Genomic DNA, 11,298 nt, shown 5'->3' with positions numbered 1-11,298 from the left:
TTATGACATTCATTGACAAATTGTGCACTTCTTATTACTTCATTTTCTGCATTGTTTTCTCTTTCATTTGTTTTCTTTATTCACTCATGATGCCGTTTAAATGGTGGTGGCAGAGTGATGCTCTTGGACAGCTTTGCTGCTTTGATGTAACTGATGGAAACATGAATTCTTTTTTGTTTGTTTTTTTTAACCAGTGAAAGTCATTAGTTTGTGGCCTAAAACTCAAAATCACTTGGATTGTGCAGCAAAGCAAAAAATTATAAAGCCCACTATAATGTTTGAAATTTCTTTGTAAAGTCATCTTGAGTGTATGAAAAGTATTTCTAGATTAAGATTATAACTTATTCTCTAAATGATTAAATAAGTAAATGCAAAAATAAAATTTAAATAACTTTAACATTTCTAAGTGAAAAGCGATATGAGATTATCCACGTGGTGGCAGTAGATGTAGCTTAGCTCTGCTAGGCCGTTTGGTAACGTAAATAAAAGGAAACTCTATTACCCATAGTGAGTCGCTTCTTCCGCTTCCAGCCATTCCATTTCTAAGATGGCGGACCGGCGGCGGAGAAGGAGGCGCGCGTCTCAGGACAGCGAGGACGACGACGAGTCCGGCTCGGGTTCGGACAGTGGGAGGTCCGGTTCTCCAGCGACAAAGGCCCGAGGCCGAGAACCCGTTCCGGTTGAGGCGCCAGTGAGCCGGTCCGAGGCGAAAAGCGAAGTTGAGTCCGAGTGTGTGAGTATCAGTCCGGGCTAACCCCAAGAAGCTAACCGTGGTTCCCTTAGCTGAGAGCTCTGAATACGGCCAGAGATCTAATGGTCTCCCCGCTGGCTGAAGGATTTACAGAACCGTTAGCTCCCAGTTAGCTCAGCACGATGTCAGGAGAACATTAATTATTGTGTTAACAGTAAAATAATAAATGTATTGTTTAGAAATAGCTCGACGGTGAGATGTTTTTAGGGAACCAGACCGAAAGGCGCCAGTTGGAACACATTTATAGGGGAGACTAAATGCGACATAACACCTGCTCAGGCAGCCGGTGGTTTCTCCGAGTTTAATGAATGTAATGCAGAAGGAAAGAGATGTCGACATTATTATTCAGGCTGTCGGGGAGCCACAAAGCTTGGGCGGATGAGTGGATCCCGAGGACACCCTGTGGCCCCGCCGGGTGGTCCCCTCAGCGTGTGGCCCCGCCGGGTGGTCCCCTCAGCGTGTGGCCCCGCCGGGTGGTCCCCTCAGCGTGTGGCCCCGATGGTTAGTCCCCTCAGCCTTTGGCCCCGATGGTTAGTCCCCTCAGCCTTTGGCCCCCTGTGATTTCATGACTCAGAACTCACACTGTTCATCCTTATTTCAGAGTAAAACTATATTTGAAATTATTAATTCAGGTGAAAATGTGCTTCAAAGCAGAAATCTTAGTAATTATAACTGTTTATTTAAATCTAATCACGCCTAATGAAAGTCCTACAGATGTTCATGTTGTCGTGGTAGTGGCTCTAACGGCAGGTAGGGATTCAAAGAGACACTTCTGTTCTGAAATTGACTAAAGAAACGCAAACAAGAAGATAAAAAAAATTCCATAAAAATACCCTAAAGCATTTCTAACCAGGCGAAGTGATGGAGGGATCAGGAATCAGAGGTAACAAGAACCAGACAGGTGCAGCTGTAGATCACAAACCAGCGGCACTCAAACCTTTTATAATTCTAACAGTTCAAAACAGGATAAACAGACACATTGGTTGAAAGTAGGCCTGTCATGATGACACATTTTACTGGACAATAAATTGTCATGAAAGTTATTGTGATGGACAATAATATTGTCTTGAGACCATTTTCAACTAATATAACGATGATAATAATAATAGCGTTGTAATCCAAGAACACGTTCTCAAAGGTCAATAAAGTTTCATTTCGAACAAACATTTAACACCGAAACTTGGAAGACATTTTAAATTTCCAAAATAAATAAACAAAACAACTAAAATGACAGAATATGATTATGAAGTCTCTTTAAATGAAATTGTCTTTTTAAAAAAAGGGCTTGGATGAAACCAAAGCACCAGACTGGACTTTTTATCCAGTTTTTGGTAGAAAGGAAGACAAAAGAGAAACAAACTACCACAAAAATGGAAATTATTGAGCTTGTTTGAATTTATCCTGTGATTAATCTATTTATTGATGATTGCAACAGGTTTCTTTGAAGGATGCAGTTCAATTGCTTTTTTTTTTTTTTGTTGTTTTGAACTCCAGTGTGAAACATTTCAGTTTCAAGATGTTAAATCAACAGAAAGTTTCTCTGCAGTCAGAAGTTCTGCTCAGAGCCAAACATCAACGTCTAACGCAGGAGTCTCAAACTCCAGTCCTGGAGGGCCGCTGTCCTGCAGTTTTTAGATGTGCCACAGGTACAAAACACTGGAATGAAATGGTTTAATTACCTCCTCCTTGTGTAGATCAGTTCTCCAGAGCCTTAATGATCTAATTATTCTATTCAGCTGGTGCAGCAGAGGCACATCTAAAGGTTGCAGGACTGGAGTTTGAGACCCCTGGTCTAACGGCTGCAGGAAAAACATTTTATTTCCTTTTTTTTTTAATAGATATGTTTATTAATTTTTTTTGTTTAATAACAACATAACACAGAACAAAAGCTCAGCAGTGCAGTCCAGAGACAAAAGGAAAGATAGGGGGCATACATACTTCCATCATTATATAGTCCACATCTAAACATTTATAGATGTTCGAGACAGGATGGTAGACACGTGTCCTTCAGCATAGTCCAAGAAGGGCTTCCATATGCGTCCAAAAATGTCAGTCTTAGAGTGGACGAGGCATGTTAGAAAGTCGAGAGGAATATATTCCAAAATAAGCTTCTTTCACCCAAAAATAGTAGGAGATTTATTAGAAATCCATTGTAACAAAATATTCTTTCGAGCATTGAAAATTAGGATAATATACAACTTACTCTTGTTTTGATTTTGGATATGTTTATTTGGTAGACCAAGGAGAAGAGACACTGGATCGAGATCAATATTAGTTTTGATAATTTTCCTAGTCTCAACCAGAATAGATTCCCAGTATATCTGTATCTTGGGGCATGACCAAAGACAGTGATTTTATTTACTTTAACATTTTTATTTATTGAGTTTTCCCACCTAGGCTCAAGTAAATTAATAATAATAAAATTAATAAGTAAAAAGTAAAACATTATTTATAAAAATAGAGGCAACAATGTATAAAATATGAGATTATCAAAAGAAAAAAGGATTTAAAAATAAATGTTTTAACTAGATCAGAGTCTGGACTGAACAGAACTTCAGGTTCTGTTTTCATCTCAGCCTGGAGAACCATCAGCAGAACCTGAAGCAATGAAACCAGAACCAGAGATTCCTGAAGGAAGATTTTACCAAAGAAAGCAAACCAAATTGGGTCAGCAGAATTTGGGTCCGTTCTGGTGAAGTTAGATTATTTAACAGAGATTCCACGGTTCTGTTCTGTAGAACCCGCTTCATGTTTAGGATTCTCAGCACAGATTTATGGGTTGGTTCTGTTTCTGTGGCGTTCAGATCGAAGAATAGATCCGAGCCAGACTGGGTCGGAGTTTACTGCTTTTCAGAGACTTTCTGATCTTCTTCGTGTTCTGGTTCTGATTCTGATCCTGTTCTTGTTTTGCTTCTGGTTCTGATCCTGTTTGTCTTTACAGGAGAGTGAAGACGGAGCAGGAGAAGGTAAGACCCGACCCGCGGCCCGTTGCATGTTCTGTTGATCCGCTCCGTTGTCATGACGCCTGGCTCTGTTTCCTCCAGCCGTCCTCTCGGATTACGACAGCGCCGATCCAGAGGAGAACGCATCCCACTCAGAGGTAAACAGAATCGGATCCGGCCGGTTCCGCTCTGTTGGGCCGGGATGATGATTCTAGTTTCTGTTTCTCCGTCAGGGAGGAGAGGAGGAAGAGGAAGGTTTCAGCGAGGAAGAGGCTCCAGCAGCAGCCAGCGAACCCAAACCCGCTGCTCCTGATGGACCCACACAGGATGATGGAGAGGAGAAGGATAAGGAGGAAGAAGAGGAACAGGAGGAGGAGGAGGAGGAAGAGGCAGGAGGGTCCAGTAAGGAGGAGAGCAAAGCGGAGGAGAAGGGAAACCTGGCAGGAGAGAGGCAGAGCGGAGATGGACAGGTGGGAATACGACTCGCTTTCAGACGGATTCCAGAATATTTTACTTATTCTGCTTCCTGTTGAAGAAAGGGTCGTCATGGTTTCTTCTTCTCCTGTCCCTGACCTCCATGCAGGAGTCCACCGACGACCCGGAGACGAAGCCTGGTCAGCAGCTGGACGACGACGAAGACCGGAAGAACCCGGCTTACATTCCCAGGAAGGGTTTGTTCTTCGAGCACGACGTCCGTGGACAGACTCAGGAAGAGGAGAGGTGAGACGCCGCTTCCGTTTCAGCCTCAGCGTCTCCAGAAGGAAGTTTACCTGTTCCTCTTCTTCTTCTCAGGCCTAAAGGTCGGAACAGGAAGTTGTGGAAGGACGAGGGCCGCTGGGAGCACGACAAGTTCAGGGAGGAAGAGCAGGCGCCCAAGAGCCGCGAGGAGCTCATCGCCATCTACGGCTACGACATCCGGAACGGCGGCGGCAGCGGCCCTGGAGACCGGGCGTACAGGCAGCGCAGACCCAGGTGAGCTGGTCGCCATGACAGTGTAACGTATGCCCACGCCCAACAAGACGCTCGGGTCTGAACGTCGGCTTCACTGGTTCTGATGGTCGGAAACCGAACAGAACAACCTGGAAATGAATGTCTGTCTGCTGCCGTTCCTCTGGTTGTCATGGCAACAAGTCATTTACATAGGAGCATTGGGTCAAATGTAAACGCTGCACAAACACCACAAACCGGGATGAGAAAGCTAAATTATTAAGTTAGTGAAATGAAACTTTACATCCTGGATTAGAAAGATAAAATTAATGATTTTGTCCTTTTTACTTTCAGATTTTTACATAATTTATATTGTGAAAGTGAAAAATGATTCTCGTTCATCTCTAAACTTTAGTCTGAAGGACATGAACAGGTTTTTTTTGGATGGTATGTGAGCTGTCTGGCTGTAGGTGGCGCTGCGTAGCTTCAGAACAGCCAGGATTTATCAGCTACTGACTGACAGCTGAATCCCATCCACTAGGGTTGGACAATTATCACATAGTTTATTGTGAAAAAATTCAATATTAAAAGAACTGACTAAAATGTTTTAGTATTTTGAGTAAAACAGAAAATATGATGAACTAAAGTCTCTCTGTGCAGCTTAGTGATTTAAATCACACTTTCAGTAGAAGCTAATATAAAATAGGAATGTTTTTCAAGACTAGCGTTTGTGTTTATCATCGTTTTATCACCATCCTCCTGTCTCCGTTCCTGCAGGCAGAGTTCTCCTCCAGGCAGAGACAAGCGGTGGAGAGACGGGCAAAGACCGGCCCGGACCTGGCAGAACCGAGGAGGAGTACCACCTCCACCTTCATCTGTCCCTCCACCCTCCTCTTCCTCAGCGTTTCCTCCCCTCTCTGCTGCTCAGCGGAACAACAACTCCTCCAGGCCGCCGCCCTCCCGCAGCAGACCCCCTCACTACAGCCAAGTGCACCCGTTGTCTCAGTCAGAGTACAGGAACAATGAATCCAACGCACCTCAGGTTCATCCCAGAGAGCGGCACGCCCCAAAAACTCAACTGGACCCATCGGGAGACAGAGGCGGGGCCGGTAGAGGTGGACGGGGCCACGGAGGAAGAGGAGGCTCCTCTGTGGTCATTGAGGAGGTTTCAGATGGCCAATCAGGTGCAGCGGAGGAGGATCCAAGGTCAGAGTCTGCAGCGACGGCTGCAGCAAGGCAGCCGGGCGGGTATCAGTCACCGAGACGACAGCATCAGGAACAAAGAGGCAGTGGGGACAGAGCTGCCTCCGGATTGGCTGCCTCCACCTCTGACCCCGCCCTCCAGTCTTCAGCAGCCAATCGGGAAGCCTCTCCACCGGCTGAGCGCCCCGTTGAACGTAAATCGTACTCTCTGGCCCGCAGGACTCGCTCGCGGCCGTCAGACCTCGGCAGTAAGCAGGCCTCAGTGGAGGAGTCAGCAGCGGGGGGAAACAGCTCCTCACCCAGCAGCGGAGGGGGCAAGGGCTGGACGGGGGGCAGTGATGGGGGAAGTCAGACAGCAGCGGGCGGGGGAGGGGTCGCCGAGCTGGACCAGGAAGTGGCCCGGCTCAATCTGGTCCGACAGACCTGGAGTCAGAGTCCAACGTCGTACGTACGCTCCGAGATGAGAGGTGAGTTCCTTCATACTGGGAGTACAGAGACCCAGTTAAACCAGTCCAACCAATTATTTCCCCAGTCCACCTGATCTGTGTCCCAGTTAAACCAGTGTACCTCTCTACAGGTCTTCCTAACCCCATCCACATGGCCAGTGGGCCGCCTCAGTACTCCAACATAGAGGAGATGGGCGTGGGCTCTAACCGGGCCAAGCGTTACTCCTCCCAGCGTCAGAGAGCCGTTCCAGAACCGGCCCCGCCCATGCACCTGGGAGTGATGGAGACTGGACACTACTACGAGCCCAGTAAGATTCCCAGCAGTTCAACCAGTAGGACATTAGAGCTGGAGTTGAAGAACTAAAGATAAAGTTCTGATAAAACCCGATCAATCAGAACCGTCACAGTTGATCAGTTCTACTAACGTTTGTGGAAAAATATGTTTTATGTGTTTTAACAAGGTTCTGAATGCTTTTATGACGGAGGTTTTAACTCGGTTCTATTTTTGGTTCTGATTCTGTTAGAACTGCAGCTCATCGGCGTCACATCCGGGTCTGTCCGGGTCCATCCGGGTCTTGATGATGCTGCTTCTCAGGAGTTTTCTACTAGAATCCAATTTAAAAAGCAGCAGATCAGTTTTCACATTATTGCTGCACCTCCTCTGTTTCACCAGCAGGGGTCAGCAAACTTCAGCAGTGTCTGTTCAGAGTTAGAACTGCAGTCAGAACCTCCGATTGAGCTGTTGGTACCAATCGACAGAAATATGGCACATTCGGCATTTAAACACTTATGAATTTCTATCCAATATTAAAAATACACTAGAAGAGCAAATAAATTAATACATTCCATTATTATTAAGAAAATAAACATTTTGTTGTCTATTAACAGCATTTGTTTAATTTATGCTTCATCAACTAAAAAATATGTTTAACATCAACATAACAAACTCTGCCCGTTCTGCTCGACTTGGCTGATCTGTTGATTATTTGTGTAACTGATGAATATTTGGATGAAAAAGTTTCTTGATAAGAGATTTTGTTAACCAGGTGAATGAAAAACTGTTTAAGCTTTTTTATCTCTGATGCAAAATGTAAATTTTTTTTTGTACAGTTTTGGTTTCATTACTGCTCAGAGGTTGTAGTTCTTTTAGCAAATAGTTTTTTTTTTTTGTCTGTATACTCCATTTAATGATTAATTAATTGATTCCTGAATTAGTTGATTATTTCAGTAATTGATTAATGATGATTAATCGTTTCAGTCCTAGATAATTTATTTAATAGCTGTGTTGCAGCTGCTGATGTTTTCCTCTGATCACCTCTTCTGCCCCCTCAGTGTCGTACCAGGGACCAATCTACACCCACGGAGAAGGCCCCGCCCCCATCCCGCCCCAGGGCATGCTGGTCCAGCCAGAGATGCACATCCCTCATCCTGGTGGGTTTCCTTTAAATTCACCATTTCACAACCCTCCTTGGTCGCCCTCTCACTCTGCTGCCTCTCTCTCTCTGTGCAGGTCTCCATCCCCACCAATCAGGAGGCCCCATCGCTAACCCCGCCCTCTACGGAGGCCCACCTGTCTCCCTGTCACCGGGGCAACCACAGCAGCTGCTGCCTCCTCCGTTCTACCCTCCTCCTGGGGTCATGACCTTCCCCTACCCTGCCATGTATCCAAGCCCACAGGTAAGACAGGACCGCTGCTCATCAGAACCAGCAGAACCTCCGGACCCAGTTTGACCTCTGCTGTGTTTCAGGGTCAGACCCAGGTGACGTACGGCGGCGTCACGTACTACGACACCATGCAGCAGCAGGCTCAGCCCAAACCGTCGCCGCCCCGCCGCACCTCTCAGCCCGTCACCGTCAAACCCCCCCCTCCAGAGGTTCCCTACGCCTCAGAGTGACTCCGCCCTCATCTCCTTCCCTGCCCCCAGGCTCCGCCCCCACCCTGACCTCAGAGCTGCAGGTGAGGCCTTAACGGATTCCTCTAGGGCTGGGCGATTGATCGAGAAGTTCAATTTAATCAAATTTTTGGTTTATGAAGATTAATTTTTGGAAAATCTGGATTGTATTTTTACCAAAGCGCTTCTTGTGTTCCCATAGTTCAGAGTGATGCCAGTTCAGGCTGAAACGATTAATCAAATTAATCGTGATTAATCGATCATTGAAATGACTGACAACTCATGTAGTAATCAAGTAATCATTAACTGGAGTATAGAAACTCAAAGAAAGGCAGTTTGCTGAGAGAACAACACACTCAGATCAGGAATTAAACCAAAACTGTACAATACACATATACATTATATATTTAAGATTAAAATCAACCTTTTGTCTGTAAATATGATGCCTAAAGTTGCAGTTTTAGCTTTATATCGTTCAAATTCTGTAATAAAAAATCCATTAAAGCACCTTTTGCTATTCAGTTATTAATCTGTTAAACCAAAACATAATCAGTAGATCAGTCGTACTCTATATTGATAAGTCCAGCAGAAAAACCTGAGCTTTTTATGTTAAAGGTATCTTTAGCTGCAGATGAATCCTTTGCTACAAATTAAATGTTCACTAAAGAAATTCTGTTTTACTTATTTACAAAATGTATTTATTTATTTGCAACTTTTAATATATTCCTAACATTGTGTAAAAAAGGTTTGAGTGGCTAAATGAATAATATGCAGAACGGCAGTTTGTTCTTATCTGATTAATCTTCAGAATAATTGATAGATTTACTGATTACTAAAATAATCGTTAGTTCCATCCATAACATCATCTTCAGGTCAGTTCTACAATTAAATATAAGAGTGATAAGTTTTGTTCTGTTTGTTTTTTTTACAAAAATAGTTCTAATTTTACAAGAATAAAGTTGTAATATTTGGAGAATAAAGTATTTTTTTTATCAGAACTCCATCACAAAAAATAACAAATAAATATTATTCAGGCTTTTATCCAATTGTTTCTCTCGTAATTTTAAGATGTTCTTTTAGTAACATCTTTGGTTTCATTTCTGCTCTGAGGTTGTAGAGCAGAAATGAAACCAATTATGCTTCTTGTAATTAAACAAAAATTCCCTAATATTTGCCGTAAAACTTATATTTTTTTTAGTAAAGAAAGTGAGATAAAACACATTAAAATTGGATCTAGTATGGAAAACATGAGAGATTTTATTTTGAAGCCATTTCGCCCAGCCCTAATTTCCTCCTAGTGTGGCATGATGTTTACTTCCTGCTCCAGGTTTTCTGACTGGTGATTGGTCTGTGTGGGCAGGAGCAGGGTGGGAGGAGCAGTGAGGCCCAATCAGACGACACCGTGAGGGGGCGGAGGGCAGGACGAGACGGACTCTTCTGGATCAGAACTTTCCTTTATTCCCTTTTCAGTCACTCTGACAGACAGACGGATGGAGCGGACCCGCTAACGGCTTCATGTCCGGTTTGTCTGAATCTACTCCAACGGTTATAGCTCTACAAGATCTGTTAGCCAGAACTGGATCGGGTCGACTGCCCCGGTTCTGTTCGGATCACATATTTCAGATGCAGATATTTTATGACATAATAAATAATTCCCGGTAAACGACGACGTTATAAACCTAAAAGCGCAGATTTTGAGACCTGCCTCTGTTGGCGCCACCTGGTGTTGCTTAGTGTTGCTGTAAATAGAAGCTAACTGTAAATAAAATCTGGAAGAGATTAAATAGATCCGTGAACTTATTGTAATCAGAGCTGAGTCGTCGGCAGGGACCTGAATGTTAACGGTGGAGTTAATAGAGAGAGAAATAGTTTGTCTTCCTTTTATTAAACCTTTCATTTTCATACTGTTTTACTTTTTTATTATTATTTGCAGTAGGCGACCATCTGCTCTGATTTTTGTTTTCATGTTCGGACCAGAGCGTAGCAGAACCCCAGACGGACCCATTATTAACTGAATTTTACGGTTTCCTGGAGACAAATTTCCTTTTTATTTTTTTTTTGCTCATCTCTTTCTGCTCAGTTCTCTGGAACGTTTTTGGTTTGTTGTCAGATTAAAGTTTCTGATTCTGTCCTGAACGTCTGTGTGCCGTCCCTGACCCACCCAGACAAACAAAACCAGAACTCCTTTGGGTCTTTTTTTTATTAAAGATGTTTATAAAACAAGAATAGGTTAAAATATTGAACTTTCACCTGAATTTTATGGTAAGGTAATCTTATTCAGGATCATATTTCCATCTACAGACTAACAAATATAAATATAAGGCAGTCAGTGTTGCTTTTATGATTACAGGTTTTTGAATGAATCTTTTTAGATTTCTCTCTACAACTCGGTAAAAGCTCTTGTGAAATTAAGAGAAAAACCAACTCTGTTTGTTAGAACCAAAATTGCAACATTTATTACATTTTCAGCTGCTATGGTTCACTTTCACACTGACTGCACTGTCAAACAAACCAAAACCTTAAAAAACAGTTCCTCTCCTCGCCTGTGGGGGCGCTGCGACTGAGGGAACCGACAAGAAAACCTCAAGACGTGGGCGCAACTTCCTTCTTCACAAAATGTAAACAATGCAGTAGCGTCAGATTCTAGAGGTTGTAGGATTTAACCAGTGGTGGAGAAAATACTCAAAAAATATATTTAAGTAAAAGTACAAATACACAGACAAAAATGTACTCTTGTAAAAGTACCACATTAACATTTTTACTTGAGTAAAAGTAAAAAAGTACTGGTTTTAAAAATACTTAAGTATTAAAAGTAGAAGTACTTGCTGAATGTATTATTACCTATTCACTAATACAATACCAATAAGAGTACTTACTGTATTTAATTTTAATACATCAGAAATGTGCCATTTTAATGAACAATGCTGCAGATAAAGCATGTTTTTATTGTGTTTACTCTGTAACATGGCTTAAAACGTAGATATGTGATTCTATGCATCATAAGTTCAGGGATGGAAACATCTTGTCTGAACTTCACTTTTTTGCCACCAGTGGCATTTATTTTGAAAGAAATCCAGCAGAAAGGTGATGGAAAGAAGGTGGGTGGGGAGGACATGCATCCAAGGAACCACATAGCA

The 11,298-nt window shown here is 43.1% G+C and overlaps 1 protein-coding gene across 1 annotated transcript; it reads left to right on the top strand.

Annotated features, from left to right (window-relative positions):
* The first annotated feature begins 542 nt into the window (after window positions 1–542).
* Window positions 543–10,298, top strand: casc3 (cancer susceptibility 3). Its single transcript, XM_005810310.3, has 12 exons — window positions 543–733; window positions 3,693–3,717; window positions 3,796–3,851; window positions 3,927–4,163; window positions 4,277–4,413; window positions 4,486–4,665; window positions 5,398–6,290; window positions 6,401–6,577; window positions 7,602–7,700; window positions 7,780–7,946; window positions 8,018–8,226; window positions 9,522–10,298. Exons 1-11 carry the CDS (start codon window positions 548–550, stop codon window positions 8,162–8,164), a joined length of 2,304 nt encoding a protein of 767 aa, XP_005810367.2. The 5' UTR covers window positions 543–547; the 3' UTR covers window positions 8,165–8,226; window positions 9,522–10,298.
* Window positions 10,299–11,298: the final 1,000 nt, after the last annotated feature.

This window comes from Xiphophorus maculatus, chromosome 16, assembly GCF_002775205.1.
Source record: "Xiphophorus maculatus strain JP 163 A chromosome 16, X_maculatus-5.0-male, whole genome shotgun sequence".
NCBI lineage: Eukaryota > Metazoa > Chordata > Actinopteri > Cyprinodontiformes > Poeciliidae > Xiphophorus > Xiphophorus maculatus.
Note: the sequence above shows the minus strand (reverse complement) of the source record. Positions and strands in the feature narration are given on the sequence as shown.

Coding starts and splice junctions, on each gene's coding strand:
- casc3 (XM_005810310.3), top strand. CDS start 548: ATGGCGGACCGGCGGCGGAGAAGGAGGCGCGCGTCTCAGGACAGCGAG. Junction 4,666..5,397: donor TACAGGCAGCGCAGACCCAG/GTGAGCTGGTCG, acceptor CCGTTCCTGCAG/GCAGAGTTCTCCTCCAGGCA. Junction 6,578..7,601: donor TGGACACTACTACGAGCCCA/GTAAGATTCCCA, acceptor CTGCCCCCTCAG/TGTCGTACCAGGGACCAATC.